Source organism: Ictalurus punctatus, chromosome 13 (genome assembly GCF_001660625.3).
Source record: "Ictalurus punctatus breed USDA103 chromosome 13, Coco_2.0, whole genome shotgun sequence".
NCBI classification, from domain to species: Eukaryota; Metazoa; Chordata; class Actinopteri; order Siluriformes; family Ictaluridae; genus Ictalurus; species Ictalurus punctatus.
The window spans coordinates 23,177,610-23,198,348 of record NC_030428.2 but is presented as its reverse complement, the minus strand read 5'-3'; the positions used below and the strand labels follow the sequence as shown (position 1 = coordinate 23,198,348).

General features: G+C 39.5%; 1 protein-coding gene across 4 annotated transcripts in view; it reads left to right on the top strand.

The window, feature by feature from the left end:
- LOC108274093 (PH and SEC7 domain-containing protein 1) overlaps positions 1-9,909 on the top strand; it is a 57,380-nt gene extending 47,471 nt beyond the window's left edge. For all 4 annotated transcript variants that reach the window (XM_017483955.3, XM_017483956.3, XM_047159213.2 and 1 more), the window contains 6 exons: positions 119-288; positions 2,501-2,571; positions 4,389-4,546; positions 6,414-6,558; positions 6,670-6,813; positions 7,583-9,909. In XM_017483955.3, coding sequence (XP_017339444.1) covers positions 119-288; positions 2,501-2,571; positions 4,389-4,546; positions 6,414-6,558; positions 6,670-6,813; positions 7,583-7,828 — 934 coding nt within the window. In that variant the 3' untranslated portion in view covers positions 7,829-9,909. The remainder of the gene's footprint in view (positions 1-118; positions 289-2,500; positions 2,572-4,388; positions 4,547-6,413; positions 6,559-6,669; positions 6,814-7,582) is intronic.
- Positions 9,910-20,739: the final 10,830 nt, after the last annotated feature.

The following is a 20,739-nucleotide window of genomic DNA, read 5'->3' as shown; positions in this document are numbered from 1 at the left end:
TAATTCACTAGTAATTATATGTTCTACCATACCCTAATTGATCATCCTGAGGGCTTCATTTTACTTAGAATTGGGTTTGTGTGTCTAAGCTAATGGGATTTTTCTTTATGTTCTTTAGTGATGAGGAGTTGCGTAAGTCATTCTCGGAGTTGGGAGATCACCGTGAAGACACAAATTCAAGAGGCATGAAGTGCACAGGGAGTGGGATAGTACAAGGGTCTGGTGCACTTCTCTACATGACCGGATTCTTGGTCCGCAAAGTCCACGCTGACAGTGACGGCAAAAGAAGTATGTTTTATTATTCACTTCTTTTATCATTTCAAGTAAAGACAGGAGTGGAATATGGGGCTGCAGGGAGTCACCGAAAACTCAGACAGTAAATATGTTTACATCTACGTCAAATTCCTTTTAAGGTCTATATTTAGGTTGCAGCCATATTCCGAATGTTATTCACTATAGTACATAGAAAACATATTAAATGTTTAAAGTGAGGAAATGTAGCATTTTAAGAACCAAAAAATAAGGTAATTTTGAATTTGATGGCCGCAACACGTCCTAAAAAAGTTGGGACGGGGCAACAAAAAGGCTGGAAAAGTAAGCGTTACTAAAAAGAAACAGCTGGAGGTTAGGTCAATAGGTCAGTAACATGATTGTGTATAAAAGAGTATCTTAGAGAGGCAGAGTCTTTCAGAAGTAAAGATGGGCAGGGGTTCACCAATCTGCGAAAAACTGCGTCTCCAATTTGTGGAACAATTTCAGAATGACGTTCCTCAATGTAAAATTGCGAAGAAAGGACATAATCAAAATCATCATCAAAAGATTCTGAGAATCTGGAGAAATCTCTGTGCACAAGGGACAAAGGTGAAAATCAACACTGCATGCCCGTGATCTTCGGGCCGTCAGACGGCACTGTATTAAAATCAGGCATGATTCTGTACTGGAAATCACTGTATGGGCTCAGAAACACCTCCAGAACTCATTGTCTGTGAACACAGTTCGCCGTGTCATCCACAAATGCTGGTTAAAGCTCTATCATGCAAAGAAGAAACCATGTGATCCATATATGGTCCAGAAACGCCGCCGTCTTCTCTGGGCCAAAGCTCATTTAAAATGGGCTGACACAAAGTAGAAAACTGTTCTGTGGTCAAACGAATAGAAATTTTAAATTCTTTTTGGAAACCATGGATGCTGTGTCCTCTAAACTAAAGAGGAGCGGGACCATCCGGCTTTTTATCAGCACTCAGTTCAAAAGCCTGCTTCTTTGATGGTATGGGGGTGCATTAGTGCCTATGGAATGGGCAGCTTGCACATCTGTAAAGGCACCATCAATGCTGAAAGGTATATGCAAGTTTTAGAGCAACATATGCTTCCATCCTAACTTTACTTCTGAGAGACTTTGCGTTTCTAACACACTCCTTTTTATACCCAATCATGTTACTGACCTGTTGCCAATTAACCTAATTAGTTGCAAAATGTTCCTCCAGCTGTTTCTTTTTAGTAACACCTGATATGTTTTCTATGTTCTGTTGTGAAAAACATATGGGTTTATGAGATTTGCAAATCATCGCATTCTGTTTTTATTTACATTTTTGCACAGCCTCCCAACTTTTTTGGAATTGGGGTTGTATATGCGTACAGGTATCGGAATTATCCCATATACATGGTTGTTGTAAGTATTCCTAAATACCTAGCCTACAGCTAACCATCTGCTAGCATCCACAATTCCTTACAGACTGAGCATGTGCATCTATCTCCTTTCAGTGACTTTTCTGAATACATTGTTTACATGCAACAAATGTCCGATTAAAACGGACATATTCCAGGGGTGGGAAGGAGAATTTGGGCAATCAGAATATTATCTTAATCTGACTCAGGAAATTGGATTTCAGCATTTATATGACTCGATACTAATTAGAATATTACCAGTTAATATCGGAATATTAATGTGCATGTAATATCTTCTGGAAAGAACTGCGTTCATTTATATGGTGCTACAAACACTGCTAGGCACTAGAGGGTGCTAATCTCTTACTTTTTGTGATCTGGGTTTTTGGATTGAAGCCCATGTGGCTCAAGTCAACAGCTGTTTGCAAATTTAGACATAGTCTCACAGTCATTGTTTTCTTTGAGTTTCACATCATATTTTTTAATAGTCCAAACATCAGTCACAAGAGATTTTGTAAGAAACAATTTTGGCACAAATTGGAATTTAAAGGTGCTTTGTGATAGTGTGTATAGCAATAAAAATGAAAGTGCTGATAGTTTTCATATCAGTTTCCCAGTTTAATATCTCTGTACACATATAAGATGTCCTGCTAGTCTGTGTCTCGTCATTATGAAGAAATAAAAGGATTTTATTTAAGTGGTGAACTGGGAGAGAAGAACAGCTTAAACTGGCATATTGAGCCTTTTCTACTAATACACACACTAGTCCAGTTGTGGTCAGAACTCTCTGTCAAGGTAATACATTAACCAGATTCTATAATTTTGTGAATTACAGCCCCACGGGGGAAGAGAGGTTGGAAGACGTTCTGTGCTGTCCTGAAGGGTCTTATTCTTTACCTCCAGAAGGTGAGACAACTTTCTTCCTCCTTTTTTCCAATCACAAAGAGCTCATGGTCCTTGCTTGCTTAGTCACTGCACTGTTAAATTAATTCTCCACAAGGGGGAAGTCATGTAGCCACATGGCTGGTTGTGATTTCTTGATACGTCATATTTTTGACGAGAAGAATGCACGCTTTATATTTGTGACGCTATGTCCTTGCCCCCCCCCCCCCCCCCCCCTCAAATCTTGCACATGCCTTTTGTAAACAGGAATAAAATCACATGAGCCCTCTTTTATGTAAGAGAGAGATTTACCCGACTGCTGTAATGCCAAAACCTTTGTGGAAAGAGTGTTTGAATGCATGCTTGATAAAGAATTATTTATTTATTTTTTTATTGTCCAAGATGTGATGCCCACCTTTTTTAGAGAGATGAGACAAAACCTGCTTTTAATAAAAAATAAGAACTCTACCAGGTGCAAAAGTTTAGACACACTCATTCTTTATTTACTTTTTTTTTCCACATTTTTGAATAATAATAAAGTCATCAAAATTCTGGAGTAACACAAATGGAACTATTGGAATTATGTTGTGATAAAAATATCCAAAATAAATCTAAATAATTTAGTATTTTAGCATCTTCAAAGTAGACGCCCTTTTTGCCTAGAATTTCCAGAAATGTAGTGTTGGTGTATTTCTCAACCAATTTCTTGAGGAATTTCCCTGAGATGCTTTTTAAACAGTATTAAATGTCCACCTACGCTGGACATTTATTGGCTGATTTTATTTATACTGGGCCAGTGGGAAAAATTCCAGAGCGCAAAGCTGATGTTGAAAGACTTTGTTCTACTACTGGAGTGATTATTTCCACGTTTGCTCCAGATGAGTGCTAATAGGCTCCTGACGGTGTTCCTTTCCGAGGGCCAACGGCATAAGTCTGTTTCCTCTCAGCCAACATGTCCGTTCCAGCTCAGTGTGCGAGTAAGCCGTTTTTGCACAAACAAATGCCAGGAATACAAATTATCTTTCTATTCTCTTAACATTTATCCTGTTATTCATGTAAGATTGAAGGTCTATATCTGTTATAGGTGTAAAGGTTACATCAGCACATAAGTATTGTGACCTTCTCAAAGATAACTTCTGTGTGATGATAACCGACCACGCTTTAGATTGCGGTTATCATGTTCGCATCATAAACTAGAAAAGCCTATTAGGTATTCATATGCTAATACAGGCCAGGCATCAAGGGATTATCAGGTGGAAATGTGTTAGGGATGTTGCTAGTTTGCCTAAAATAAGGATTTATTATTATTATTATTATTAAACAGTGTGTTTTCTAGCAGTTTCATTTTCAATCCTTTAACCTTCTTCTCAACCGTGTGGTAGAGCACATTAAGTATTTACATCTTACTGAAAAATGTGTTCAACTTAACTCAGCCTGATTGAGCCATCTCTTCCACTCGGTTTAGGTAGCTATGTTATGTTAAAAACGTTCACTAAATGTTGGCTCGTCTTGAAATAGTGTGACTATTCAGTTCACCTTCTTACAGGAAGTTAGCAACAAGAGGGTCAGTCCAGACATCCATTTCTGGGTTTTATTCGAATTTTTCTAAAAGATTTTGGTATTTGGTAAATGTTTTTATACTTTTACCATGAAGCGACTCAGTGCTTTCAATGTCAGCTATGCTAGGCCTTTACTAAAGTAAACTGTGGGGTCTGTTAAAAACATTTGATTTTTTTGTTGTTGTTGTTATTGCCCCAAGGGAATTTTTTAAAATGCAAAGAAAACAAATTTCCATAGTTTTTTTTCTTATTGGAGATGTTAAATGGTTATTTCTGTTCCAGGGTGAGTTACGTCCTGATAAGCAGCTTTCTGATGAAGATATGAAGAATGCTGTGTCCATCCACCACTCACTGGCTGTTAGAGCCACCGATTATCACAAGCGGCCAAACGTATTCTACCTGCGCACGGCCGACTGGAGGGTCTACCTTTTCCAAGCCCCGTGAGTACACCACGCAAACATGCTCTCTGTTTCCGAGTGCTCTCCTAGGGCACATTCACGGTATGTGTCCGCTTGCAAATTTTGCCACTGCCAAAAACAGTGGACGTTGCTGCTCAGTTTCTCTTCGTTCATTGATGTGGAGGACATTTACTACAGCAAACACCAGTTAGTGTCAGGAACCCCATGTTGCCAGCGTTATACATCAGATCCAGATGCAACACACTGAACTTTGGGGGATGGGCAGTCCCTAACAGTTCCTAACAGTTCCAAGTTCTTTACCATTTTAAAACATTTTTTAAAGTCATACAGATAAAAAAAAAAAATACATTGCTGGTTATGTTTCTAATCCCAGTGTTATTTTTTTGTCAGGTGACTTCCAAAAACTACATTCTTCTGACTTCATGTTTAACCTCTGTGCTGCCTTTTTTTTTTCTTTAACAGACGTTCATGCACTTAGGTAGACAGGGATGGAAACGAGTTGCATGACAGAACTCCAATTCCCACCCTGGTATTTGACTTATTGCGTCATTGTCAAGTCAACACCCAATCACTCCAATTTACACAAAGAGCTTTTATGCTGCAATAATGCCTAGCAATTCAAAGAAAGATGTATTTTTTCCCAATAACAACAGCATTCCATCTAGCGCACCGATCTCAAGGCCTGCAGGCTATATATAGCATGCTGCCACATTTTCTTTGGTGCTGACGCTCGAGTGTGTATTTCCTTCCATATGAGGAAATACAAGCAAAGCGATATATCCAGTGGAGAAAAATACAAGGTAGTGCTACCATACAAGATTTTTCATTGAGTTCTAGAGAAGCAAAATGCACAGAGTAGAGGTGTAAGACCCAGAATAAGTTGTGTTGTTTTTTTATTTTTATTAATTAATTAATTGATTAATTTTTGGGGGGTTGGCATTTTAGGGGTTCATTCCACCACTGAGGCATAGTTAGTTTGAAGGTTCTGGAAAGGGACCTTGAGGCACGCTGAGTAAGCATTACGAAACGTCGGTCATAAACAGATCGCAGATTGCGTGCGTGTTGAGGTAGGGGGTGTTGTTCCAGACACGGTCTTGTATGTGAGCATCAAGGCCTTGAATTTAATGCAGGCGGTTACAGGAATCCAGTGGAGGGGGATGAAGATGGGTGTAACTTGAATTCTTTCACTTTAAAGCAGGTGAACTCCGTGGAAGTCTGCTGTGCCTGATTCAAAAACCATTCAGATATGCATCGGGTGTCTGGGTTCGATCATCCAAAAACAAGTCTCAAAACGAAAGTTGCATTTGGTCGCGTTATGGGAGATAAGGGCATGTCTGTGGGGGGAGTTCTTTTTCTTTTTCTTATAACTATATATTTTTGATATTTGGCAAACTGTTGTATTTAAAAACTTAATAATAGCTGTTAGCCTTTGTTTCCCGTAGAAATGGCTTTCTACTTACAGAGCCTACGTTATTAGTGTTCATCGATAGAATAGGTTACATCTTATAAACTAATAGCCTTGAATTATAGCCCATTAAGGCCTCACAAAAAGTGTGTATGTAAAAAAAAAAAAAAAAAAAGAGCTGATTTTAAGTTTGATTTTGCTGATCTAGTGTGTATTTTGGATTGGATATGTTTTCTACTGAGCTTGTTTATCCCTAACTGCCTGTCCCTCAGGAGACTTTGTTCTGCTCCACTTGCTGTTTGCCCCAGTTAGAATGGAAGTTTGTGTGTGCGCGCGTGTGTGTGCATGGTAATGCACATTACTCTGAAATGTATTTTCTTCTCTAAAGCAGTTAACCATATTTCAACTAAAATGTATTTCATTCAACCAGATTCAAAGTCCGATGATCTGTTCACCTGTTTGTGTGTGGGCTTGTGCATGCAGGAATGCAGAACAAATGCAGTCTTGGATCACCCGCATTAATACAGTAGCAGCCTTGTTTTCTGCCCCGCCCCTCCCAGCTGCCATTGGCTCCCAGAAGAAATTCAGTCGCCCTCTGCTACCAGGCTCTGCTTCCAAACTCTCACAGGTCTCATGACTATACTAGAGCATACAGTATAAATCTGCATGTTTTTGGGATAAATACCTGACCACCCCATGCATGCCATTGTGATGCAAATTAACCTGTGTGTATGTGTAGGATGAGCAGGTAGAGGCTCACGAGGCTCGCTTTCATGCCTCCTCCACGGAGTTGGTGGAACTCCGGTCATACCCACCTGACCGGAAAGTCAAAGGTCGTGAGCTTGAGGAGTACCGACTTAGGGAAGAGTATTTGGAGTTTGAGGTGAGAGACTTCTGTGAATTATTAAGCATTCAAGATCTGCTATTCAACTTTAGTTTAGTTTAGTTCATTTAATTGGCCATAAATATTTCAGAGCTTTAATTTTAGCGGTGTTTTGTTATTTTTGTTGTGTCAGGTCTTATATGGTCAGCTGCAGAATTATTGGCATCCTTTAAAAGAGTGGGCAAAAATGTTTGTCATTCAACGAAGGGGTGGGTGGGAGTGGGCTGGGTGGTTGAGTGATGTGTGAAATAAATATAACACATTACAATACAGAATAACTGAGTGTTCTACTAACTTGATAGTTATTGTGGGAAGGCACTGACCGCTTCATAGAGACGGCATCACCAGATCTTAATTGTTAAAAAGCATTTAAGTGCAAAACATTTTTGCATGTGTTAACAGCCCCCCCCCAACCTGCCGCCTTATGTAATTTTTTTTTTTTTTTTTTTTTGTTAGTGTGCCAATTTATTAGTGTGCCAATAATTTTGGAGTTTACTGTGTATTATCTGATTAGGATTATAATGTGTGTCTCAATGCACATTATTATATTAGGGGTGGATTCTGTTTTTTGGGGGAAGGAATGGTTTTGTATAGAAAAACTGACTAGGCTACACAAATAAAATTAATTAAACATGTTACTGGTGTCTTTCATAAATTCAGCCTACCACACACACAGAATCAAACCAGAGAAATAGATTACTTATAGACATGATTGGATTAATATGTTGGGATTATGCGTATACTGTACTCTCTCTCTCTCCCCTGACAGAAAACCCGATACGAGACGTACAGCATGCTGCTGAGAGCGAAGCAGCGCTGTGGGAGTGACGATCTTTCAGTTTTCGAGGCCATGCTGCTGGCAGAAGGCTCTCTACAGAGGGCTCAGTCCAGCCCCAGTCTCCAGGAGAGCATTGGCACATGCAGCATCAGAGACAAGGTTCCTCCTGTCACGGGCAATGGCACCGGCACCAGCCAAGGCCAGAGACACAGCTATCGTCAGGCTGTCAGGAAGTGACTCAAAAACCTCACAGAAAGCTCTTCGTACTAGAAAGGAAGTGAGGTCATTCTCTTTTCCTGCTCTCTGTGCCTGGAGGTAGTGGCATTGATCCAGACTGAGTCTGACTCTGAGGTCAGAGTCACAGTGCAGGTGCTGAGTAATGATGTGGAGGTAGAGGAACGTGTGTGAGACACTCCATGGTGTTTGTCAAGGGCTGACTTGAGAGACAGAAGGAATTTATCTGCTCGTCTTTCTTTCACATCTTCAGTTTCCATGTGTTCTTTGGATTTGCACACTTTCGCTCAAATTTCAGATCAAATCAATCCTAGGACCAAAAGAGCTCTGTACCTTTAAAAATGACTGTTAGCACTGCAGCATCATAACCGCAGTTGTGTAAGGGTCATTCAGACAAAATCAAATCGGCGGAGTTGGCGATCTGTCTTTTTACAATACATACTGAAATACCACTCACTACTCATATTAGTTAAGCTCATAGGAACAAAGGGCATCTCATTCCACAAGGTCACATCTAATTTGTGCCCACAATTTTCTACATGCTTATATAGCACAGAGCTGTTGCATTTCTGTATGAAGCTGGACTGAATCACAAACAGCTCCCTGTAGGATTTTAGTGCAGTACCAAGGGTGTGAAAACTTATGCCCTGTGTATAGCAATATAGTCAAGCCGGAAGCCATTTTGAATAGATTCTGTCCAGCCCTTATTTTAACCAGAAATCACTTCCCAGAATCAACCATGGTGTAAAGATGTGTCCGACTGACTGACGTGACGTGACTGACTGATGTGAGTGAGCACTAAAAATAATGCCCTGTGGCAATACAACTTTAAAAATGTCTTGTGGACTGAGCAGATAATATTTGTCGAGGGATCAAACAAGTGGCTTTTCATTTTGAATGCAAAAAATTATTATGCCCCAGAATGTCTCTTGCACTCAAATATTCTTACCTTTATTATACGTCTCTGGAATTTATTTACCTTTGAATATTATAACTTGTTACTTGTCCTTGTTCATTTATTTATTTTTTTTCTTAGTTTTCTTGGCTGAGTGTTTTTGTCCAATGTGGCCAGCATGGCTGAATAGTGATGGCTTCTTGTAATCTCCTCTTTTCTGCAGAAAAGCAGTGAAACTAGTGATGATGAGAAATATACCATGTCATTTGGCTGTCTTTTAGGCTTCACATGTTTCTTACCTTGCTTTCTGAATGACCCGTATTACACCTGGTAGTTTCATGCATCTCCGATGTTCAGATTAATTCTGGATGTAATGCATTTAAAACTACTTAAATCCGATTTGTTAACCATTTTCATGTATGTGAAAGTCACCTATGATAACCAAAATCCTGGTACCAATATATTACATCCGAAGAAAGCTGGCACCATTAATATATTTAAAAACCTGCACACACATTGTTTTTTTTTTTTTCCTTCTTTTTTTCTTTTTTTTTTTTTAAGGCAACCATATTTGCATAGGACAACTAGGTCAAAGGTCAAAATAGAAAGCTCATTACGAGAGAGAGCGCAATCTAATTTCAATCTGGCCATAGAACCATAGATATTTCGCCCATAAAAGGAAATGTAAATCTTATCAAAATTCAATTTAAATACAAGACACATGTAATGACTAGGTGTCAGTGTGAGCAGTTGTTACAATTCAGTCTATTATTGTGTTATGTTTTCTATGTGTATATGAATGAGTGTTTGGGGGGAAAAAAATCATTAAATGTATGTAGAATGTTCGGTACATGGATGGATCATGGATTATCAGTTTATGGATCATCAACTGCAGCTTGTTCAGCATAGGCCTATATTTGTATGCTCAGTCAGAACATTTCCATGTTAAATTATTTGGCACGCTTTGACCTGTGCGAGAGATATTAATACACAGGTGAAACTGTAATGTCTGTATAATGTATGTATATTAATTACTGAGGCATCGTCTATTAGAATATTATTAACTCAGTGAGTCATGGTGATGAGATTCTGCAATCACATTTAGAGTACATTTGTTCTCACCATATAATATATTTATTATTCTGTTTGGTAAAATGGTTTCAGCAAGTAAATGTGGCGTAAAAAACAAGCGTCTGTTTTTTTGGGGGGTTTTTTCCACATCTTTTCCTGACCTTGTTTTAAAGAGATTTGAGAAGAGGAGAAGTAGGTAAAATGAATAAACATGAATTGATTGTAATCGAATATGCATTAGTTAAATTGCATACACATTTGTTGATTTCCATTGATGAACTCTATGGTTACGAGGGGGGGGGATATTGGAGGTTGTGCACTCTTAGAAGAAGTGTTCTTCAAGGATACTCTATTAAGATCCTTAAGTTAAGATTTAAGAAGATTTAAGATTTAAAGTTAAGAGTCCTTAACTTCTTAAATGGTTTCTACCTTTTCTGACAGGGCAGTACTGTTTTAACTAAGATTCATTTATGAAGTACGTTTAAAACAATTTGTGTTGACCAAAGTGCCTAACTAAAATGGAAATAAAATAAACAAAAAATAACAGCATAAGAAATGTAAAAATAAATCTGTAAATAATCCAAAACAAATTGGGTTAGGGGTGAATTTTCTCACCCCAGTCCAGTGCCCAGCGCTACCAGGACTGGCTTTGGATCCACTATAACCCTCATCAAGATAAAGCAGTTTCTGTAGTGTTCTGAATTGATGATGGTGGCTAATCTTCTTCAGTTTGTGCCTTCTTGCTTTTCAGCATTCAGGAAGATTTTTCCAGCCTGCCATCTAGTCCTCCCAGTAACCTCGCTCATGGCAGCATACCTAGCCTAGGTTTAAGGTGGAGAGAAACCTTTTTGAAGTTCGCATGGATTTTATCGCTGCTAAATCAGTGTGTGTTCTCAGTGGGACTATATAGGTAAAACCAGCTCCATGTGAGATTGTGGAGAGGAGCCAGAATGGAGCTTACATGTGAACTATTTTTTTGTGCTTTGTGATAAGGTTTAGCAGGCAGACCTTTTACAGAGAAGTATTTGTGCACTGCACACTTGGAATGTCTTAGAAGTGCGTTAGAGCTGATGCATCCTAAATTGACTGAAATTATGACATGATGGCAGGATAAAATACTAAAGCTTTCTATAATCCGCGTATTGTTAGTTTTGTATCCTCATTGAGTGGGCTTTAATAATGTGAGTTGCTCCAGAAGAAAACTAGCCATGGAATTTCTTCACTGTATGCTGAAAATCTTGATTTTGACACTTCATGCCAGTACAGGTAAGTACAACGTAATCAATATTCAAGTACGCTGAATAGTGTGGGTAAAGTTTCACTGTAGAGCTGATTACTCTTTATATGATATTTTGAGCTACATGGTGGTGTTTGTTTTGTTTTTTTTTGTCAGGTGAACCTCTTCAAGCTTTAATTAGGCTAACATTAAGTAAAATGTTTAATATATGGCAAAATGTTACTTTTTCATTTAATGAAATGTATTAGCATCTTTACTATTTTGTATTTTCTTATATAGCAAGTTAACTTGAAGATATGTTTTGAAAATGTAATTTAATGTGACATACGTCTTGTGAACCCCTTGCAATGCCACCACAAACCCTCAGGATTATAAATATCACGTGTTATTCATTCAGATGATCTGTTTTGTTGTTTTCAGACGTTCCAGTACACTGTCCAGACCAAACAGGGATTGTTGGGAAACCTTTAATTCGAACCTGCACTGTGACATGTGATGAATGTTCCTATACAAATTATATTTGGAGCAAAAACACCAATTTCAATTGTACAGATAAAGACAAGCCTGTGTTTCATGAGAACAATTGCACATTTTATTGTACAATTTTGAATACATCTGAGAAACACAATGGAACGTTTAAATTTCGGGTACAACAGACAACTGGTACTGGACAAAAAGAATTCTCGGTGACCATAGGTAGTTTTCCTCTGTTGTTCTATATTCTGTACAAGTTTTATACAGTACCTCTGTCTACAGTGTACGTTACATTTGATATAATTTCACTCTTTTGACAGCGGCCCGTGCTCCTCATGTTAGCGCAGGTACAGTACGTTTCCTTTGCTTTATATACTTTCACCTAGACCAATTTTGTACAGCAGAATCATGGAAAATACTTGGTTACACCTGTGGTGATATTAATACTATACAACTATGTAATTAGTAATAAACCCCTTATGGAAAAATCCCATGGGTATCTGTGAGCTCATGTATCACAGCCCACTTCAGGTCACCCCACAGAATTTTAGTTGGAGTCAGGACTAGGCCATTCAAAAACACTGAGGTGAAATTCCTTTTCATCTTCAGACACCTAAAGGCTTTGGGTAAAGAAAAACAGCCTTAAAGTAGTATGCTGCCACCACTATGCTTCACCGTGGGTACAGTGTTCTTCTGGTGGTGTCCTTTTATTTTCCACCAAACCTGTTTTGGAAATAAGGAATTATTATACCTTTTGTTCCTAATCAATAAAATGTTTATGATTTTTGTCAACCAAAATAACTTTATTCTGATTGCAGATTAAAAAATCAGACTGTTAACATAGCATGAAGCTGCATGTAAACATAAGTAATTTATCTAACCAAGTCTATCTTACGGTTAAATGCACAGTTAAAATGGGACTTTTTTAATACAAAATCCAGAGGCCTGATTCATGAAGCAAGTTGAACAAACTCGGAGTTGCAGAGTAAGTTTTGAGTTGACAAAACCAAACAAATCCATCCATTTTCTTCCACTTACTCCTTCTTCAGGGTCGCGGGGGAACCTGGAGCCAATCCCAGGGAGCATCGGGCACAAGGCCGGGTACACCCTGGACAGGGTGCCAATCCATCACAGGGCACAATCACGTACACATTCACACACTCATTCATACACTACGGACACTTTAGACATGCCAATCAGCCTACCATGTAGGTCTTTGGACTGGGGGAGGAAACCCCCGTAGCACAGGGAGAACATGCAAACTCCACACACACGGCCCCGGTGGAAATCGGACCCCGGATCCTGGAGGTGTGAGGCGAATGTGCTAACCACTAAGATTTTATTAAGAATTAAGGTTTTATTCAGCATGCACATGGACATAAAAGCCAGATGTTGGAAGCAAACAGCCAAATAGCGTTCAAGATGTGGGGGGAAAGCAGATGTGAATACTTCTGGTTGAAGAGCAAGAAGTCATTTTTTCATAAATATGAATTTAAACCCACACTAACCGTAAAAAAGCAACACCATTGTAGCTCAGGAAAATCGCTGATTGTGTAAATGTCGAAGTTTATTTTTAGAGGCTCACAATGAGAATAAACTGATTGTAAACTTACAACCCCAACATATTTCATGTCATTTCATTTAATATAAATATAGATTTTTTTAAATTAAATATTAATAAAAAATAAAGATCAATTTGTGAAAATATATTCGGACAGGAGTAATGCCACCACATGAAATGAAGGGCTACCTCTCAAAGAGAACCACCAAGCAACACATACAGTTTGCAGTACAGTAAAAGCGTGTCAGATTTTTAATGTGTGGCTCAAGAAACGGGCATGATAAACTATACCTTCTGCCAAAAATCAAAATCTTTCACACAGATGGTCATCGGGAAAAGGCAACACAAACACTAAAGGGTTAACTTTGATCCCTCAGATTTCTCTCACTTCGCTCACAGCTGATCAGTCCAATTTGGGTTTTCTTGCCCAGAATAAAACTTGCTCCAGAGCAGGTTAGTCATGGAGCATAAGTTACCATGGAGATGAAACCCACTAAAAACAATGTTTGGTGTATGAAGTATGCAATAAACCTTTTTAGCCAGTGACAACAAATGTATTAAAACAATTTTCAATCAATAATGGGCACCCAGTTTATAATCTTTCCCATGTTGTACTCTCTTATCTACAAATAGACATCGGACCTGTGCAATACTATGGGTTTTATCTAAGTCCTTTGAAGGTTTCCCTAGTTGAGTAGCTGGGGCTTGTTTGTGCTTGTAATTTAGCTTTGGTGAACTATCTGGTTTCCTTCTTCATTTATTATTAAACAAGTTACCATTATTTTTGCTCATGTCGGTTCAGTTCATTTTTAACCTTTATCTTAAAACTGCCAAACACTACTCCTGGGCCTCCAAGCCTGCTCCATCAAACCCCTACAGATGATTAAGAATTTAGCAGCAAGGCAAGATAATACTTTGAGTTTAATCTGGGTCGATATGACGGGCCACCATACTGAGGTGTTTGCTCTTTCCCTGCACTTGTTCAGACCCTGATGTCCATCATGTATGCAAGCTATGATCTCAGCCTTCAACATTTTGGGTATTACCATTCTGTTGCCCCTGGTGACAATTCCATCTTGAATTAACAGTTCATTTCTCATGGGGAAAAATTCTCTAGCCAGCGGGTGTATTTTGACTATGTGCTCAGGCCAACCTGACTGGATGTACGTGATTACCTTTTTAGGCTTTAAGCAGTACTGGACCTGATAATGTCCATCCTTTGTTTTGATGCCGGCATTTTATCAATGATGGATGCCACATAGCACTCCACGTCTGAGTGAGTGTCGCTAAAGTCCTCTGTACATCGCCTTAGGGACTCCTGGACAGTGCGTCTGCCACTATGAAAGTTTTCCTGGATGCAGATTCTGCTGTGGGGTTGAATCTCATCAATCACATTCAGCAGATCATAGACCAGCTGTCCTAGCTCTGCTAAGTTGGCAATATACCTTCCCAGGTAACTGACCATCCCGAGAACTCTTTTTAGCCCCCATGCATTGTCTGGTGGGGGCAGTTTGTTAATGGCTGATACTTTGGCCAGGTTGGGCCACAGCCCTTCTGCACTAATTTCATGCCCTGGAACGACTGCCATGTCGAATGCAATCACTAATTGTAATCGTTGGTCGTGCTCTGCCACGTTTTTTCAATGGACAATAATGTCATCCAAGCCTGTTGCTTCTGATGTGTGTCTTTTGTGTGCTACCTCTTGAATAGCGCTTGCAGCCTCTCCCTGTGCGCTAACGTGCTTTCACCTCCTCCGACTGTCGAGTTTCTTGCACAGTCATTTCAAGTGTGAGATTTGGAATGACCTGCAGCTTGTGTGACAATTCTTTGTCCTGGATTCCTACCACAATTCACTCTCTGTGTTCCTCGCTAGCAGGCCCGAAATTGCGGTGTTCCGACAGTTCATGAATGGAGCGGATAAAAGATTCCACTCTCTCCCCTGGACGTTGTACAAGCTGATAAAAGCATGCCCAATCATGTTGCACTTTGGTATGAAATATGTTTTAAACTTCTTATCTCCTTCCACATCAAGGGTGAATGAGCTGAAGATATTCTCTGCTTCGCCCCAAAAGCATAGATAAGTTTTGCTGCCATTCTGTACCGTGTAAACCACTTTTTCTATATCACAATCTCTTCCATCCGGTCCATTCTGCTGGTATCTCGAAACCGAAGCTTTCCGGTGGGTTAAACTTCACCAATGTGATGGTTGGTGCTTCTGACACTGTGTAATAAACCACTGTATGATGTGCGAAAGAATCCAATGTCCAGTCTTGTTTACTCTTTGAAACTTTACTGAACTTTTATTAAACTCTTAACAATTGTTATGTAGCTGTGCCATGCACCCACTCAATACGCTCACTATCTCCCTTACACGTGATCAAGTTATGTAATTTCCACAATATAATTAATCCTCAGCCTATTACAGTGTTCTCATTGTATTTTAGCCAGACATGATAGTGAAGGAAGCCATTGTGATATAGAGTGTTATGTTAGATGTATTCCAGACAGCGAATCCTAGTTGTATTCAGACCGTAAAGATGTAGAAGATGTCTCATTTCTGTGATCTCTCTCACTCTCACTCACTCACTCTCTCTCACTCACACTCTCTCTCTCTCTCTCACTCACGAAATCCATGTAAAGTAGGTTAGGACAGATGCAAATGCAGATAAGAGTTTATTTAGAGAGAGACAGGTAGACAAATCCGAATCGCGAGAAGAGAGTACATAATATAAGAGAATTTCCTTTCAGCAACCACTGGAACCTTGATGAAACTGGTTTCCCAGGCCACTTCGTGTTTTAAACATTAGTTTAGATGTGTCTGTTCTGGGGGGAAATTTGAAACAGATACTGTTCTGTAAAGCTTTAATGTCTTGGGTTAAGATAAGCCACAGTGGAGACACTAGTCCCCAGAACATAGCTGTTAACATTTCTGCCAGTGCTTGGATAAAAACTGACCTACTTTTGGATTGGGGGAAAGCAAGGTACTTCCCACATGCAATCCAGCCAAGATTACACAATGTCTGCAACCAGCTACCATAATCCAAAACCATAGAACACTTTTAGTCAAGTTCTATTTTTTACTGAATTAGAGGAATTCGGTGTCTTACTGCACAGCAGGTGTTAATCTGTATCTCTGTATTTCCTGTGTAAATTGAGTTAGAAGAACCTTGTGTTTTGCCTAAAGCAGATTTACTGCTAAGCAATAAAATAGCAAATAGATATTCGCCAGAACTGTGTTTCCAATCAGAGCCATTTAAGCTTGCAAAGTTATTTTGCAGCGTCAAAATAACAGATAAGACGTCAAGAAGATGAGAATCAAGCTGGGTCTAAAGACAGAAAATCATTAAGGTATAAGGGTCGATTTTAGGCCAGAGTAAAAACCGTGTCCTGATAAAACCTTTTAAAAAAAAATCCAACTGACAGCGCATGGGCCACAAATGTAAGATATCATATAGACATGAAAAATTAATTAAGGCGATAGAGATTGGTTTGCTTTTAGAAAGAAGAGATTAATAGCTCACCTACAGATAAATTTACTGTTTCAGAAGAGTATATAAGGCATGTTTATGTCTGTATAATTCAGACTTCCTGCAGACTGTCTCACTTTATTGTTTCAATAAAGTTTGATTACTTTAATATTTACTTATTATTATTATTATTATTATTATTATTATTATTATTATTATTATTATTATTATTGTTATTGTTATTACTTATTACTTATTATTTGGCATATAGAAACCCTCTGTTTCGTAAGATTTTTGTTAGGCTGGAAAGATTGTTTTAATCTCAGCTAATGTTCAAACTGCGCAGACTGTCTTTAGAACAACAGGAATGTTCCCAATTAGTACTGTGGCCCTACAGCCAAACTTGTTTGAGCCAAGTCAGGAAAGCTACAAGAGCCAAATCAAATGAACTTCTGTATGCTCTGTAAGAAATAGTTACAGTGGGGGATATAAGAATTGAATGTGTCAACATTTTTTTTCAGTAAATATATTTCCAATTAGGTTATTCACACACAATTTTCATCAGACTATTACTCAAGAAATGTGGAAATATAAAAAATTTACAACATTAAAGTCCATAAATGAAGTTATGTGTAATAAAAAGGAATGACACACGGGGGGAAAAAAGCATTGGAAATGCTAATTGAAATGTATTTAATACATAGTGGAGAAGCCTTTGTTTGTAATGACAGCTTCTAGACACTTCCTGTATGATGACATTTATGGGCCGCAGTATTCAGGTGTGATTTTGGCCCGTTCTTCTAAACATATTGTCTTTAAATCTTGTTCAATTGGATTCAAGTCAGGTGATTGACTGGGCCATTCTTGCACCTTGCTTTTTTTTTTTCTCTGAAACCAAGTGAGAGTTTCCTTTGCTGTATGCTTTGGATTGTTGCCTTGCTGGAAGGTCCACCCATGTCTCCTCTTCATCAAACTGGTGGATGGCAGCAGTTTCTTCTCAAGAATCTCCCAGTAAAGGGTTCCATCGTTCATTCAATTATATGAAGTCTGCCAGTACCATGTGACGAAAAACAGCCCCACACCATGATACTCCACACCTCCAAACTTCACTGTTCGCATAGTGTTTTAATGGTGGTGTGCAGTGCCATTTCTTCTTCAAACATGGTGTGTAGTATGACAGCCAAAAAGTTAAATTTTGCTCTCCTCTGACCAGACTACACTCTCCCAGTATTTCATAGGCTTGTCCAAATGAGTTGTAGCAAACTTTGAACAAGCTTTGACATAATGGAGTCTTGCGGAGTGAGCGTGAGCAGTGGAGTGCATTGCCTATTGTTTTCTTTATGACGATGGTACCTGCTGCCTCCAAGTGTTTCTGGAGCTCTTTCCGAGTGGTCCTTGGCTCGTGGGCTACTCTTCTGACTATTCTTCTGACTCCCTGGTCAGAAATGTTGTGAGGAGCTCCTGTGCATGGTGTCATCTGGTGATGACAGAAGGATGTAGCTTCCACTTGCAGATAATGGCCCCAATGCTGCTTACTGGATAATTCAGAAGTTTTGAAATATACCTGTATCTGATTCCATCAATGCAATGCTTATTGCAACAATAAGGTTGCAAAGGTCTTGGGAGAGCTCTTTGCTTTTACCCATCATGAGATGACACCTTGGTAACAAAAAGCTTTTTTATAGACCACCAATTCAGTATCCCAGCTGATGTTAATTTGCACGGATAGGAGGTATAATTACTTATGGACTTCAGCTGGTTCCTTGCCTTACCTTGCTTTGGAGAACTGCTTTTTTCTTAGCGTGTTCAATACTTTTTTCCTGTGTCATTCCACTTTACTACACGTAAGTTTATTTATGGACTTTAATGTTGTGAATTCTTTATATTTCCAGATTTCTTGAGTTAATATCATTAATTTGTATCTTATACACTCTTTACAGAAAATTGGTCGTTTTAGTTTAGTGCATATTAAACAAGAGACTTTGTGATAAGCATACCAGGACGCTTCAGTGACCTTCGAGCATCGTATCCTTTATCTGAACAGTATATAATAAATGACTGTAGTTGCGTTTTAAATAAAACAGTGCCTAATAACTAGTGTGGTGTGAGAGAAAATTATTTTTGTCAAGAAAAGGAGCATTTCAGTTTTTTTTTGATTGTCCTCATTCTGATAGTTAACTGTTCTGAGTTAACTTTATTTCATATATTTTCCTGCATGTATGACGTATACTTGGACATTTGCCAGTTGGTTAAAATTTTGCTGTTTGGGGCATATTCATCCGCAGTCGTTTTTACATTTGATGTGTTTTCACTTTACATTTGAAACATGTTTGAGGATATTGGCCAAGACAATTTCAGCCCTGTGAAACAATCTAATGTCACTTTTCCATTGGGGAGGGGTGGTGGACCCGAAATATATCTCAATGAGGGAGTGTCTGAAATTACGACTCATTGTTATGGGAGAGGGAGAACCAAAGCTAATGTGGGACTTGACCATGTGCACACAGTTGATTCAGTGATCGGTGCTTCTGTAGACCCAGTAGCTAGCTCTACCCAAATCACGAGCCCAGATACTGAACGTGTCGTTACTCCTGAGTCATTAGGGGGCATCGTTTCAGATCTGGCTCAAAAAATAGGGCACAGTATTTCAGCCAGCCTTAACCTTGCGCACCAGCCCAGCCCAGTACAGCCCAATCCACCTTGCCAGTCTCGGCACTCCAGTGAATGCATTGATGTATCAGGCCAGAAGGTGATAGTACAGCAAGATCCGGCATCTCCACCATTCTTCAGGGGCGATAAGAGTGATTCATTTACTGTGCATGAGTGCGAAGATATGATGTGCAGTTATTTAAACAGAATGAAATGCAGAACGTGAGCTGATGTCTCTGATCTCATCATGAGCAGATTGGCTGGCAAAGCGAGGGATATGGTTAAGGTGTCTCTGCGAAGCCGCCCTGAACTGAGTACTGGTGAGCTTCCAAGTGCAGTGTTTCACATACTGAAATGCAAATTCAGTGAGTTGGCTTACTCAAATATGCCTATGGCTGACTTCTATAATACTGTCCCAAGAGCAGATGAAAGTCCCATGGATTAGTGGATACGGCTTAATAAAGCCATAGATTTTGCTGAGGACGCTTGCGCAGACGTAATATAAGTATTGAGGATCCCGCTGCTGAAGCTGTCATGATGTTTATTTCACATTGCCCAGATCCAAGTCTCGCTATGTCTTTTCAGTTTAAGCCAGCTGAGCAGTGGAGCACTGCTGAGGTCCAGGAGTGGTTGGATAGTCATCAGAGGGATCTAAAGAGAGTCTCTCCGAGAACACAGCACAGGATGTCTTTGTCAGCTTGCAGCCAGCGCGCTATTAGGGCATGTCTCAGTTCTGTGTCCAGTTCTTCTCAGCAGCCTGTTCCCATGCCGGCCCAGTCGCTGCCTCCTGTAAATCAGCTTAATCCTAATGCCATTCTCTCCAGACACCAGTCTTCAGCACATGGTTGGCATGATGGATAGAGTCCTGTCATTGTGCACCGCCTCTTTAACCTCATCAAGTCTGGTTCATGCAGGCAAAATTTCAGACTTCAAAACCAACTTAGGCTATGCATGCAGGGTCTGTAGATCCAAGTAACACACTACATACTCACATTGTAGACGTCAGAGGCTATGTCGTCACTGTCTCAGTCCTGGCCACTTTAAGAGTGAGTGTCCTAAATTAGCATGCCCTGTGACTCCCCCAGATTCTGCTCAGTTAAACTGAAGAGCTCATGTGATGGGAGGGGTAGTATGGGCAGTTTTACTAAAACCCTCGCAGAAGAGACAGATGTGCAAAATATTTTTGTGAGCAGCTGCAAGCAATTGCCAAAAGACAAAATTGTGTTATATGTGGGGTCTCAGAGAGTTGATGTGAGTTGTTTTGTTTTGTTTTATGCTCCTGTGACAGTTTGCAACTGTTACACATTAAAGAGGTTACTGGATTCTGGTAGTATGTCCTGCACGCTCAGTGAGCAGGGTGAGTCCAAGTTGCAAGCTGATGGTCTCGTTCCACATCCTCAAGCGATTCCCAGTAATGTGGTTCTAGCTGGCTGTGGTGGCCTTACAATTGTGCCAAAGTGTACATACGACTTGGAGATTGAAGTCTATGGATTTAAGTTTGTCGTTCCAACTCTTGTGGTGCCTGGACGAAGAGATGAGTTCATAGTTGGAAGCAATGTG